General features: G+C 40.4%; 1 protein-coding gene across 10 annotated transcripts in view; it reads left to right on the forward strand.

Moving 5' to 3' along the window:
* Positions 1–481: 481 nt before the first annotated feature.
* LOC120829809 (seizure protein 6 homolog) overlaps positions 482–15,567 on the forward strand; it is a 91,153-nt gene continuing 76,067 nt past the window's right edge. For 4 of the 10 annotated variants that reach the window (XM_078098823.1, XM_078098835.1, XM_078098827.1 and 1 more), the window contains exon 1: positions 2,234–2,552. In XM_078098823.1, the coding sequence (XP_077954949.1) occupies positions 2,480–2,552 (73 nt within the window). In that variant the 5' untranslated portion in view covers positions 2,234–2,479. Of the gene's footprint in view, positions 664–1,874; positions 2,553–15,567 lie in introns of those variants that run through there. The other 6 variants (XM_078098861.1, XM_078098865.1, XM_078098843.1 and 3 more) reach the window with 5 other exon arrangements.

A 15,567-nucleotide genomic window follows, 5' to 3' on the forward strand; every position in this document is an offset into this window, starting at 1 on the left:
TAAGCAGCCTGTCAATTACACTGACAACATAAGTTAAAGGAACACTCATGTACTACCTATGTCATCATAAATAGCCTATACAGCATGTTTTTTTTTCACATTGAGAACGGACTTGTTTTCTAATCTACGCATCACCAAGCGTTTTTCTTGTCCTTTTACCGTGCACGACCAGCGAACACAGAGCGCGCGACTACCCCCCCCTCGTCGGTCGTTCCGCCCGCAACGACTACTACACCCCCCCCCCCCGTCGGACTTTCTCGACCGGTCCGCGAAATATTGTCTGACATGAATGTAAAAAAGGTTGGGGACCACTGGGCTGATCCACAACGTGTATGTGTTTACATACCTCCTGGATCCTGATTGGTGTCGCTGCTGCAGCCCCAAGGCACTGATATGTTCAACAATAGGAAACGTAGTCTTAGCTGTTTTAAAATTACACCAAGTTTATTTCGAATTATTCCAACGGAAGAATACAAGGCGCAGGGAACTTTGAGGTGCGTAAACGCTATTTATAGGTGCGTGGGGACCACTGGATTAGCCTGCCTGCCTACCTGTTCGGAATGGATTACCGCCGGTAATTAGCAATGGATATCAGGCGATATTTGAAGAGACCATCGAGTGCTCCCACTCCCACAGATGCCCGCAAAAGGCCTCAAGTACAAAGTAAGACTGAAAAAGATCAATTCACGTTTTTAAACATTGTTTTGGTTCGCACAACATCGCATTAAGACAGGGACAAACGCTATTAATAACGTGCTTTCAAATACGATGATGCAGGTAACAAGCCAGCCTTCCCGGTCCCATCTAAATAGGCCTAATAAAATGAGTAATTATCCTCACGCATATTGCTGCAGATTAGGCTAATTCATTGAAAAATTGTCGACAGATTATGTGCAAGACAGTTAGACATAGCTAAGAGAAATGCTAAGTGAAATGTTTTAGTTTAGCTATAGAATATTGCTAAACTAAAACATTCTTTTGATAACCAATGACCCGTCACCACAATGTGCATATTCATTACAGACTTCTCATACCCCGCAATTGTCTGCTACTGTATAGAAGTACTGCGCCTCCCTTCTTCCTAGTATCTCACAGCCACTGTTAGAGGTGCCATAGTGCCTCCATCTAGTCTTAAGAAGTAGTTACTACCACAATTGTTGATTTCGTGTCCCTCGGGTATTTAATCAATAGTGGTTGCTATGGCCATCCTTGTTCTCGCTTTCCCCTACTGTTAGACAGTCGGCACTACGGTCATTGTCATTCTTCTCTCCCTCACTCAGTTGTTGAATTAACAGTTGTTACTGTAACCATCATTGCTCGCCCCTACTGCTTGACAGTGGGTACTACGCTTATTGTCATTCAATCTGCTGGTAATAGTCAACATTACCCCTACTTTCATATTTCCTGCATTCATCTGCTGGTCACTAACGTCTCAGCTCCTCTGCTGTTTGACAGTTGTTACTACAGTCATCATCAGTATTTTACTTTCTGTCTCTTACCCTAGCTCCCGCCTTCTCCCCTCCTTTTAATCCAATCACACGTACACACTGTTTAGAGAGTAGGTATATAATCGGGTCATGGGTCGTGTGGATTGTTGGTTATAGATATAATTGATCTTGATTGGTATCTCTGTTTAACTTTAAAGAAAGTTTTTCTTGTGTTTACTTGTACTATACCGGTGGTGACAGCTGGGGTATATATAGTCTAGTGCGCAAACTTAAACCTTGAAAATTCTTTACTCTTAATGAGTGAATATCAATTATGAGACTTGATTTATAGTTCAGGGCTGGCACGTTGGTGTGGTGGTTAGCACTCTCAGTTGATGCCCTGCCCCCTACAGCACATCAGATTCAAAAGTCGACAGTGGAAAAAAAGATCTGAAAGTAAAAATAAGATATAAGAATCTGCAACAGAAAAATATAATACAGCAATTACCAAAAATATATATAAGTGAAGAATGATAAACAGAACTGAGTCAATCTGTATTTAATCCCAAAAAACGTTTCGTCCAATTTTTTTTATTTGTATTTTTCAATGTTCCAAACTTAAACGTAAACTTTCCGGTTCACATTTGTTTTTCAAATGATCAAAACCGTTGACCTGGATTTGGCTCCATAAACTTTGAGCTGGATTTTCTTGCCGTCCGTTCCATCCAACGCTAAGAACTGTCCCTGGAGCTGAATGCCCCGAAGCCGAGGCTCGGCACAAAGCACACCGCACACAACTGGCCAATGGCAGCAGGAGCTCCCGTCTACAGGCGGCAGTCAGTGCACTCAGTACCGTCTGTGGTCTCTAGTCGAGGTGGAAGAGCCTACTGATAGCCGTCAATGGGTAAACTCAGACAGCTGACACCCTGGAGCGCTGTGTGTGTGTGTAGTCGGTGCTCAGCGTACAGCTCTTGGTGTTTCAGCCCGTTAGAGGAAAGTGTTCGACCCAAGGTACTAAATCGTCCTAAAGCGCAAAGCGTTGAGGAAACGTGATGAGCGCGATCAGAGATTATTTTCCTCTCCTGCTTCTTTTTGTGACAGCCGGGACAGACAGAGTTGCTAAAGGTAGGAAACGCCAAAAAAATGTTTTTTGGAGTGAAGAGCTTTTCAGCCTTTCTCTTTGTTTTGTTGTTGTGGATTTGTATCTTATTTTCCGCCCGTGAAGCTTTCTGTTTTATGCGCTTCCTCGGCTCACTGATCTTCGTGCGAAATACAGTCCTTCATGTAACGAACACATGAACACAGAGATGTGCTATTTCCTGACATTTCACTTCGATAATCGTGATAGCGCACATACGGACTCTTTTCTCGGTCAGAACACGATTTTCTATAATTGACAGGACTGCCACATCATTGTTAAATATATGATTATTCCGTAGTACATTAGCACAACTTTTTACATTTTCAAGAAGAAAAACGTCAAGTGATGAAAATGCAATTTTCCAGCCTGGGATACCAAATGCCGTCATATCTCCGGTGCCCTTGTCGCAAAAGTAGAATGCCTATTTTTGTAGCTGCCACGTGCATTATTCGTATCCCCTAACAAAATAGCAAAGAATGCTACAAAACATGGGTGATGTTAGAGAGATGTCTCCCTGGTTAAGTGTTGCAATTTTACTTCTGATTTCCCTCTACATGTTCTACTTCCTTGCACTTGAAATTATATCCCTCAGATGATTACAGTATTAATTCTCATTCTGCATAGTCTGTACATCAAAGTGATAGATGACAACTTGAGAAGGATAGAGGTTATTTGAAGACAAACTTCTGTACCTCCAATGCTAGTGAAGGGGGCCAACTGAATAGTATATAAACACACACACGCTAATTAAATCAAATACATTATTGATTGACCTTTAATGGACCAATAGTAACAACATCTAGGTTCTACTTATTGAAAAGGTAGTCCAAAATAAAGGCAGTATTTCTGTAAACTAAATAACGTAACCTAAATGAATGAATATCTGCCCTATGTTTAATTTCGTACCGTCGGAGTGAGGTACTTTGTTTTTGCAGATGGATATCAGCTATGTGCACGAAGAGTGTGTGTACACTTATCTATCATTTCAGATACATTTGACCGTAACTGAACCTGACCATGTGGGTTTTTATAGGAAACCTTTGGAGAATGTAAAAATACATGTTGTGGCTTTGAACAATGCTTCACTTATAACTTACTAGTGGGTATGATATCACCATTTTCCTATTTTATTTGAACATCAGACCCTTAGTTTTAGTAATGAGGCAGCAGATTGTAAAGCCTCTGATCTATCCCCCAAACAGGTTCTGTACATGTACAGTAAGTATTTTCACTCTTCAGTATCCATCAATTATAAGCAATATTGAGATGAATCAACTTTATGATATGCTATTTTTGTTCTAATAGACTTACCCAGTATTACCAAGGACAAATGATACGTTGCATCGTCAATGGCCCTCCTTTCCTGTGCCCCCTGATTAGCCTGTAATAAACCATGCCAGGAACCTGCAGCTTCTTCGTCTGGGTGTTTTACTTCTGCCTAAGATCCAGATTCAAAGCTCCACACTGTCACAGATGCAGTGAAGCGTATTCTTTCAGAGCTTCACTAACACCCAAATGCCTACAGTAGTAAATGCAGTAACTTTGGGAAAGCGAAAAAATTATAGAGAATGTCCTTTTTTAGATTACCGCTGGCTTCTGAAGTGATGGTCGGTAGTTGACCTTGACCTCTGACCCCTCTTGAAGGCTGACATGTTCCCTGCAAGGGAATGCAGAAAAAAACATAGGTGTGATGCATGTTTTATCCCATTGTAACTATGTTAACGTCTAAAGCATGACATACAGTGGTTCCCATTTTAAAGTATTTCCCCTTCTCTCCAGGCATCCAATAGTTTCCAATAATTTCTATCGCATGAAAAATATATTTTTCATACAGGAAACCTCACTCTGATCTTCCTGTCATACAGCACAAGCCTTTCTAATGAGTATGCTATAGCCACCAAGAGAGACTCAACATAAAAGCAGACTTAATGTTCACTATGATGGCTTAATAGCTCAAACCGAGCAAATTAACATTTTGAAAAAGTTGATTTGTAAACTTTGCAATTGATACAGTAAAATTTAGGAAAACTGACAGAGCGAAGCCAGATATGTGCCGTATATGATAAGGCCCCTTGGAAAACAAGTGCACGGTGCAAAATAAACATATATCCAAAATATGTGCATAAAGACCAGAATAAAAGCTACAGTATCTGCATCAGGTTAGCTGTTTGTTAAGTGTGCCTCTTTGAATGCTATCTGCTTTTTAGATGACCATTGGCAGCAGTTATCAGGCTCCTAGAAAGGGTTTCGAAGGGCCTGGTACAGTAATGGTAAATGGACTGTACTTGTATAGCGCTTTTCTAGTCTTCCGACCACTCAAAGCGCTTTAACACTACATGACATCATTCAACCATTCATTCACTGATGACAGGAGCTACCAAACACAGTGCCACCTGCCCATCAGTAACTAACATTCACACACTCAGCGTGGTTACATGGATTCGAATAACTGGCTTAGTCGGACTGAAATCGAATTATCCGTTTAATGTAAACACCTTTGTCCGACTATGTGCGGTCCGACTACGATCCGACTAACACCCCTGGATAACTCGATCCGATCCAGTTGATAGTTCGACTATTGCGGCATGTAACGGTGAATCGGATAAGAAACTGGACTTTGCGTCTTTGCGCATGCTTAAGATCCCGACGGCGTCTTCTCTCCGTTATCAAATCAGCCAATAGCACCATTCGCATTCGCTGTACTCCTATTAATCTCATGCACAAATAGTAGAGGGATGTAGCTTCACCTTGCTCTCCGTTCGCCATCTTTCTTATAATGTTGATGTTGTTGGTAGTGGTGAAGCGGTCAAGCGGAAATGGCTGTATCACAACTAGTTGTAATGAAAACAGCGCCACCTATCGTATCAGATATGACATGCTTTCGGCCAATGATTCGATTTATTCACTGCCATGTATATTGGGATAATAGCACTTGCCCCGAAAGATAGCATAGTCCGACTAAGCAAAGATTCGAATTATACCATCATGTAAACACACTGACTGTAGTCGCAGCAACGGGAGCAATGTTGGGTTAAGGTGTCTTGCCCAAGGACATATCGACATGCGGGTTAGCCAGGCCTCGGATCGAACCGCCAACCCTATGTTGCGGCACAACAAAAAATTTGTATGGTCCTTGGACATTTACCATTCAGAATTGAATCGATAACGTTTTGACTGGGTCATGGCATGTTAACGCGAGCACTGGGGGTCGAACCTAAGACTGCTCTTCAAGTTTACATAAACCTGAAAGAGAAAAGAATTGGCATAGGAATGAAGAAAGATACCAAACTCAAAAGACATTTTCATTTTAGATTTTTCCAGATGCCGGAGTTGACAGAACTAAAGTTATTAATAACCTGCATCACTGAAAGTACAAATCTTTTTAGTAAAACCCAGCTGTGTGCTTAATGCTAAACCACTTCCTTTTAACAGGGACAGCTACTGAACATAGCAGTATACGTATATCTATCAATAATCTAAGACAAACATGTTTATGCTGGTACCTGTTAACAAAAATAACTTTCTGTAGAATGTTATGATTGTGATTGGTAACTTGTTTTCCTCTAACAATCCAAATAAAATGTTATTGCCCTGCTAGTAGAAAATAGCTTTGGTTTTGTATTTGATTTGATCACATTAATGTAATGTAATGCTAAACTTAAAGATGTATCTGCTACTGCGTAAATGGAATCCTGAAAAATCACCTTAGTGATACTGCGAGTTATGGTGTAACTAACAGCAACGGTTTTGATGATGTCTTTTGGATTTAGGGGTCAGGTACTCAGTCCCTTTTCATTCAGATTACTGCCCAGATAAATAAATTGGCCCTGGCTGACCCAGAGCAAGTGATGCTCTGTCCCACCCTCGGGGCTGCTTACATTGCCACGTAGGCCTACTGTCATTGTCAGAACTCTGCCGGGAGAGCTGCCTCAAACTCATTGAGCTGTCTGCTGTCTACTGTACAGCTTCTGATTTCCAGTCGGGATCCTGGTGTTGTTTTCACGATCAAGAGTAAATGTGCTCCTGGAGACACCTACTGTGGTAGCTAAAACTACCACAAAGGAGGTTTGAGCACTTTGTGAACACATTTATGACTGTGATAGCGTTGCAATCTGTGCAAGATACTGTCTAAAAGCGATTAGTTAAGGTCAAATGAAAGTTGAGTTCAAGGGTTGGCGCAAGGTGTGGATAAGCTATGCTAAGCCAAGGGTCTTAAACCTGCATGATGAAATCAGATCATGTCCTATTTTAAGTTGCTAATCATCAGTAAAATGTTTTTCAAGGAAGGGGGTGCTATGACAAACAGAGATTCAATTATATTTCATATCTTTCATATATATATATATATAAATATATATATATATATATATATAAATATATAAATATATAATATATATATATATAATATATATATATATATATATATATATATATTCAATATACTTTTTTTTTTCAAGTCGCCCTAAAAGCGGGGTTATATATTTGTTACAGGTTTTGAAGAGGATATTATTGAATATATTATTGAAATATGAATGTTTGAATAATGGTTACATTAATCAGGGATTAAAAAAATATGTTTTGACAAATTAATCCAAACATAATCATTATATTCGGCAAGGAACCAGGAGACATGTGTAAACACTCATAAGTTATCTTCGCAGTTAAGATCAAGCATTTGGAATTTGTATGAATTTTCCTTCTCAGAATGTAAAATCCTCATGTCACACTGCCCTGCTTTCAAACACATATATATTAGTTAGGCTGGATTAATTGAAATGATGGGTAGAGTGAGAACTGTTAAGCGTTTAAGCTTGTCAACCTGCTGTATCGATCAGGTGTGGGATCTGAAAGGACCTTATCAGTTAGATGCTCCTCCTGGGCCCTGTCAGTAAGACAAATGCACTCACTATTTCCACTGGCTTTTTTAGATCTTAATCACACATTGTGCTCGTAGTAGTTCACACAGTGAACAGGTTAAAAACAGCGACTAGCTTGGCTGTAGACTGTTGGGCGTGTTTACTCTTAACAATATCATGCTCTGTTTTTAGGCTTCAAACTGTTGTGTTCCATCTTATAGCTCCCCAACCTGAACCGGGTCGAACTAAACTTGTGTATTTACCAAGGCACAAAAAAGAAGAGGAAAGGATCAGTTACATTCATGTACAAACCGACAATCATAACTGGCAATTTCCAATGGAGGCCTGGCAATAAAACAAAATGATGCAACATCTGTGAACTACTCACAATGCCCTAGCACAGTGCCCCTTTAACGCTTGGGCCCTTACAGATTTCCACACATTTACTTACTTTTTCTTGAAATTTGAAATTGAAAAGGTAATTGATCCATGACCCCCAAAATCAATAGAAAAATGTATTTAGAGACACAATAGCTTTAAGTGCTCGAAAGGGAATGAACATAGTCGTTATTGAAATACAGATCAACATTCCTCCAACTCATCCATATTTGCCCCAGGAACCTCTTCAATCCTGTATGTGTTTGGCAGTTGAGGGTCTCAACAGAGGAGGCCCATCATAGCAGAGGAGAAACCGTCCATGGTGACATCTGTGCTAAACATTTTATTATATTATATATATATATCATAATTTAGTTTATTGTGAAGTGATATTAATAACAATAACAATATAGAATATATCATAATTATTATTATTTTAAATATTAATCACATTACTGTCATCATAAACCAACATTAGCGTTACAGTCTTTGTGCTTTCCCTCCCCACAGGCTTCCGTGGATGGTGGTTATATCTGATGGTGGTTGTCCCTGCAGTGGTCCTGCCGTATTATACCTGGCATACTACTTGCAATATTTGAATCATTTATGTTATAAGATTTGAATGTAGTATACATCTTTTACATTGTTCATTCGGTACACGTAACATCCATTGTAGTCTGTTCATCCCGGGAGAGGAACCCCTGCTCTGATTTTCTGGTTTTCATTTTTTGGGGGGGGCTTTTCCTGTGCCGATGTGAGGGTTCAATCTGTAGAAACTGTAAAGCCCTCTGAGGAAAATTTTGTAATTTGCGATTTTTGGCTATACAAAAGGAATTTAATTGAATAGTTTAAATACATTACAAAACCCACCATCAACCTCAAGTACTTTATTGTTTTCTTTTCAGATTCTGGTTTAACTCAATTGTTAAAGTCATGTAACTCCTGGTATATAGCCAAGTCATCACAGAGAAAAAAGGCTGATGATGTCAAAATAACTTTCCTGCTGTAAAAACATTCAACCTCATATCAACAATTATGAAAAGCCCAGGCTGCTGAAACGTGCTTGGTCGGACCAGAGCGTTATAGATTCATCTATTTAATTTTGTATAGCCCAAAATCACAAAATACAAGTTACCCTCAGAGGGCTTTACCTTTATCCATACACATGCAACATCCTCTGTCCCAAAACCCTCACATTGGCACAGGAAAGACACAGATTCTTACACTAAACCTGTAGGTAGTTCATAAAACAAAAGGTTTAATTTGCATTCAAATGCTTGTTCGGGGATGTATTTTCGTTAGAATTCAAGTGGAGACAAGTTGCAGTGGTTACTTTGCAGAAACTAGTTCTAGCAAGAACTTTACAGATACAAATGAAACTTGAAATTATCTTTTTCAATGGCCTGAAAAGATGATTTTTTTTCACAGTATTTTTGCATCATCTTCAGATTAAAGTTATTGTGTCTCTCCCGTGATAAGCACGCCCCCCCCCCCCTCCCCACAAACTATCTTTCTCTGTGTTCCTACCCCTTTCATCATCCCTGCTGCGGCAGAAAAGCAATTTCTTCCTAGTGATCTGATACAATCAGTGCTGCTTCACACTTCTGAATAAGGAAAAGACAGAGTGAAAGGACACTGTTTAATTAAAAGATGCACTTTTGTGGAAGTGACAATCTTATAATTTGGGGTGGAGGATTGCATGTTCAATACCTGCTTTCCGATTACGGTTGATTAACCCATCCAAACTGCCTCGTTTGCGCTCATCAAGGACTATTCAAGATACTGAGGCTACACTCTCATTCTAATTGTCTCCAAGCCTTTTCGTCTTTGTACCACTCAAATGGAAATGAGTTATCTAAATTCCGCGCTGCTCCCTCTCATAGGAAATGGGGCGCTGGTTCTTTACACACCTCTCCTGACACCTCCTGAGAGGAACTGAGGGGGCATAGAGGTGGAGCACTCATTTCCCCTTTTCTCCGTCTATCACCTTCTTTGTATAAGTCCCTCTGAAGCACCCTGCTTGCTTGTGAAGTGTTTACCCTTATATCTGTCGGTCTAAGCTGGTTTGCTGAAGACTGAATTCACCTGCTTTACCTCTATCTTTGTCGTCTCTTGTGTTTGAGATTTCTCATTACAGATCTGAGTTAAATTAGAGAGGATGTAAAAGGGATCGGATGTGCTTTGAGCTGCACCTGCTCTTTGTGTCTCCATCACATCCCTCACCCGGTCATCTTTGAACATTGTTTCAGCTCTCAATTTTTCAATAACATGCCGTGACGGCAACAGTCATACATTGAGCTGACTGTCTCATTTATTTAATATTTATCCTAATAACCAACCCTTTGAGCACCAACAGGAAATTCAACATTGATTTCAGGTAGAAAACTGATATTTGGTACATCTAAGACCTATTTTCACCACGTATTCAACCGTCTGAAATATAGTTACAGCATCCAAATGTCAAAAAACACTTGTTTTGAAATGTTTTTGTTCAGTTGTAGCCCGAAAGAGTTATTTGCATTATTGTGAAGGTTTTTCTCCCAAAACTAATCAAACGGAATACGATTGGTAAAAGTGTGGTGGGAGAGTAGTAAATTTGAAGCTGCTAACAATAAAGGCTAGGCTACTACCTTTTTTTAATAGCATGTTATCATGTAGCGATATCATAAAGCTACAGCAGAATGAACCAACAGTAAACATACACTTGTGTGTAATTCAACTAACCCATTGCCTTATATTACTAACCCATAGTATTATATTATATTTTTTTCCTCTATTTTATTACTTATTCCTTTATTCCTCCACTATATTGTCTTGTCATACTGTCTGCTGTTATTCACCAACTGCAAAGTCAATTTCCTTGTATGTCTGACATATTATGGCAATAAATGTTTCCTTTAACCTTTCAAACTGTCTTTCTTGGCAGATGGAGTTTCCCCAATTGTCACAATTGGTATTGGGTTTCTTTGTTACGGTGTGGTTTTATTTCCTGTCTTATTTTGTAGTTTTCTGCTTCTTGTCTCCCTGGGTAACTTCACTTCCTGCCTTGTCCTGTCATCGTCTGTGATTGTCTGATTGTTTCCACCTGTGTCCAATCACCTGCACCTCCCTAGTGCATTGAAGCAGTGTGTCTCTTGTCGCGTCATTGTCCCGGATGTTCCTCGTCGTTTGTCCTGGATGTTTCTTGGTCCCTGCCTGTATTTTTGCCCTGGTTCCTGTGTGCGTTTTTGCCCCTTGGCCTTTGCTTTTACCTTTTTGACGATTAAAGTCCTTTTGCTTTTTGACGTTTGGGTCCTGCCTTCAGCTTGACAAAATGTACTTAAATCCTTCATGATTCAAATTTACTCTTGTTTCTTCATCTTTGTGGAAAAATTGCCTCATCACTTATTTGTCGACAATTTTGTTGAGAATATGCTCTAAGTAGTAAATAGATCCTCTAAGAGATGTTAAATTCACTGGTATGGTCCTTCTTAAGTCATCGAACATTTGACCTGATTTGTTGGTTTAAAGATCTAGTTATTCATTGTGATGGAATTATGGATGGAGTAACATTGAGGAAGTAATATTTATTTACATAGAACAGATGAAATACCAGAACAAAACGTTTCAACTGTATAGTCAACTCAAGCCAACTTCTCTCAGGACTGCAAACCATAACTACCATAAACAACGTATACAGGCCGATGGCAGCAATACAAAAACACTAATTTGCTTTTAAAAACCTCACTCGACAACTGGCGGTGCCCCTCCCCCCGTCATTCTGTCACATTCTTTTCAGAGTTACATACATTGATTGAAAGCCTCCTTCTCAAAAGGAGCTGATGCTGAACGGCCAACAACAATGCAACCACTGCAACACTCGCCCGCCTAGTTGTAATTATTTTGCTTCATTCGCGCCTGAAAGGGAGCGTGGCTTGTCTCCGTAAAGACAGTTGTAGTTTCCGCTATCCAACATGGCAATAAATAACCACTATTTCTGCTCGTTATTTGTTGTGTGAATTACACAAACGTCAGAACCGCAAATGGTATTGTGTTTGGGTTTATGACATCATCCATCGTCGCACACAGCTGGAATTTCACCATCTCCTCCAGGAAAGTGTGTCTGGATGACTGCCGCTTCCAGCGCTGCTTCAGGCTGACCAGCAGCCGGTCTGATGACCAGTTGTGTCGGCTCGGTGCCGGCATCTCTTGGTTAGACACAACTATCTTACTTGTTAAAAGTGTATTCACGCTGTGGCTGCAGGACGATGGAGATGTGTGCGAGCGTAACATCTCAACGCTGATTGGCTTTCACAAGACAGCGGCGGGCAAATTTTTTGCCCAAATTGAAATATTTCGCTTCGCTCGTTTCGCTTTTTCATGTCCCACGCACCACGTCTTTCGCGCCGCTCATTTAAAATTCGACTCCTTCGCGACCAGACGCATTTGTGCATTGACATTGCATGGAATCTACTCGCGCGAGTAGGTGGTGTGAACGCAGCATTACACCTGCATTCTCTCTGCTGTTCATCAGGTAGCAACTGCTCTTGATGTATACAAGTCTGAGAAAAGGACTAATTGAAAACCAGCTACAACCCTAATTTAGCATAATTTTACCAATAGAGACTCACTTTGGCCACATATTTAGACCAATTTTTCCAGCTCGCAGACTGGTCCTTATTGGTAAAATAAGGTTTCGCTGACGAGCAATTGAATCGGAAAGTCTGAATCTGTGAATATCTTGACAACTTTACCGAACTATGTCTTATTTCATCCTTTTTCTAATCTTTCCAACCCCATCCTTAGTTTAGTGCAGAAATGGGCTCTATAGTTCTGGGAATGCATAAGTCTCAACAGAGATGACATCCAGCCAATCCAAAAATTAGGTTTGTAACCAATTTAGATGTAGAGATACCAGGGCAACTGGCTCCGCCTCCTTACAGTAAAAAAGCAAAATAGCTTCTATAGTTTGGATTGGCTGGAGTTATGCATTCCTAAAATGAGGTTTGTAACCAATTATATGTAGAGATACCATGGTGACTGTGACCTTACTGTCAAATATTAACAACAGCGAGAAAACATCCTTGTCCGTGAAAAGATTTGTTCCCTAAGCGACCAAATAGCTCACGTGAGACTGACTTTTGTTTGCAAATGTTTGATTTCTGTGCGCGCATGGCCTTAATTTGCGCTCTTGAGTTTTGACATTGATTTGCCTTCATAGTTTTCATTTCATGGGCGTTAATCGTTAAACTACTCCTGTTATCAAACTCAAGATGGCAACAGCCAAAAACTGAGATGACAATGGAATGGCTTGAAAACTGTAGTACACAAACCAATGGTTGGTTGCATTTCGTACTTTTATTATCTATGACTTTTCAAGAGAGGCCTCTGACTCTGTGCCTTTTTATGGCAGACAACCTGCCAAGATTAAAAGAAAGGAAACAGAAGGGTTTTAAAATTACCGACTCCACGTTTCCATACGGATGTCCACGTTTATTATGTCTTGGTTTCGATGTTAATTTTAACTCCTCACTAGAAAACATAATTTCCCCTCAACATATTTCTACCTTTTAATGAGTTTAATTACATGAACAAAACCGTTAATTTGACATTATGATATGGCACAATCCAGATTGCATAATGAATAAAAAAATGAATGTCACCAACACTTCCTCCTGTGTCTTACGCCTCTGTCATTACTCTTTTTGTCGTAAGCGGAGGTGGGCCTCAGGCAGCGCCTCCACACACACGCGAAGAGGAGGCGTGAACCCACTGTTTTGAAGTGTTTTTTTTTCGTGAAATCGAAAGCCAGTTAGGATAAACAAGGACTTGGCTTAAAAGTCGCAATCTTCATGCCAATCTTTTTGATAGTGCAAATATACCCTTGATAGTGAGAAATGGTGCACACTTACGGATAGAACATGCTTGTAGCCAAATGGATGCAACCTTCAATCGCCCCAAAAGATCCTGCTTTAAGCCCCACAAGGTAAATGTAGGTATTCCTTTCTCGGAATATGTGTAACATTCCGTTTCTAATGTCTAATTAGAAAGACATTTCTTTGAAAGAGTGTACACTTTTATGCTATTATATTGTCATTAATCAGTGGCACAAAACTGTCTGAAAATTACAATAATAATGTTTATCGCAATTAATTTGGGCGCAGTATATTCCAAAACCAAAAGTAGTTATTGTGACAGCCCTATTTCCATGTAACGAATGGAAACTGACAGGTCGCCAATCACACATCCTAAATCATCACTAGGTGGGTATGTATTGTGTTTTAGACTTAGCCTGGATTTGAATAGTCAAAACACCTCATAATGGCTATTCCTAAACACTTTTCTTTGACCTCTGTAATAAACGCCACAGGGTCAAAGAAAGATGGTTAGAGAAATTCATGAGAAGACACTTTTACTAAGCTAACTATCGATGCAAGAGGCATGTTATTGCGCACCGCACAACCAAGCTTTCTATCAGCTGGATCTCGTCTGTCAGCTGTTCGTTCTTTCTTCCCATGCACGTCCGCCAAATTTTAGGTCCTCTTCCCGGAAAATAGCTCTGCCTCCTTTCCTAGCTGCCTGGGTTTGCTCCCATCAACCTGCCGTTCTTCTCTCCTTTATACATCCTATGAGAAAACCCTTCTTTGACTTCACACCTCCCACTTGATCTTCCCATGGAATCACTGGGTAGATTGTCAGCTGTGTGGTCACGGGTCTGTGCCCTGAATCGTCTCTAGATGTCGCCTTGAATCAGCAATCAGGAAACATGTATTACCAAAATATGAAATACAAGGAATTTGACTTGGCAGTTGTCAATGTAAGACAATGGAAATATAAAATATAAGAGTATGGTTTAGGAGGATTTAGAATAAACGATTTAAAAATAAAGGAATAAAAGTTAAAAATAAAGCGCACCAGCGTGAGTTGTGAGTATGTGAAAGTGAACAGGTGTATGTGCATGTGGAGTGTGAAGGGAGTGATCGGTGGAAAAAGGGATGACAAAGTCAATCAGTGGGGGACACAGGCTCTGTTAATGAACCCTAGAAGGGTCCTAGAAGTAAACAAGTCTCTACAGAGCGGGTGACATGCTGCAGCCAACACTTGTCCTTGGCTGTGGCTGCAGCGTACCAGACTGTGATGGAGGAGCAGAGGATGGACTCATTTGTGGCCGTGTAGAAGTGCACCATCACAGTCATTGGCAGGTTGAATTTCTTCAGTTGCCTCAGGAACAACAGCCTCTGCTGAGCCTTCTTGATGATGGAGCTGATGTTCAGCCCCCAACTTGAGGTCCTGGGTGATGATAGAGCCCAGAAAACGGAAAGAATCCACAGTGGTGACGGGGGAGTCACACAGGGTGATGGGGGAAGGTGGGACTCCGTTCTTCCTGAAATCCAGAACCATCTGCACTTTGGAGCGTTGAGCTCCAGGTTTTTTTGGCTAAACCACGTCACCAGATGATCAGATTCCCACCTGTAGGCGGACTCATCCCCACCAGATATCACTCCAATGAGGGTGGTGTCATCCGCAAATATCAGGAGCTTGACGGACTGGTGACTGGAGGTGCAGCTGTTTGTGTTCAATTCATTTTATTTTGTATAGCCCAAAATCGCAAATTACAAATTTGCCTCAGAGGGCTTTACGGTCTGTACACATACGACATCCTCTGTCCCGATCCCCACACAAAAAAAGAGAAGAGAAGAAACCTTAGGGAGAACGTCAGTGGAGGGATCCCACTCCACTTTTTTGCAATTTTTTGCAAATCTGTTAAAAATAAAGAACGAAAACA

Source organism: Gasterosteus aculeatus, chromosome 1, assembly GCF_964276395.1.
Source record: "Gasterosteus aculeatus chromosome 1, fGasAcu3.hap1.1, whole genome shotgun sequence".
Lineage (NCBI taxonomy): Eukaryota > Metazoa > Chordata > Actinopteri > Perciformes > Gasterosteidae > Gasterosteus > Gasterosteus aculeatus.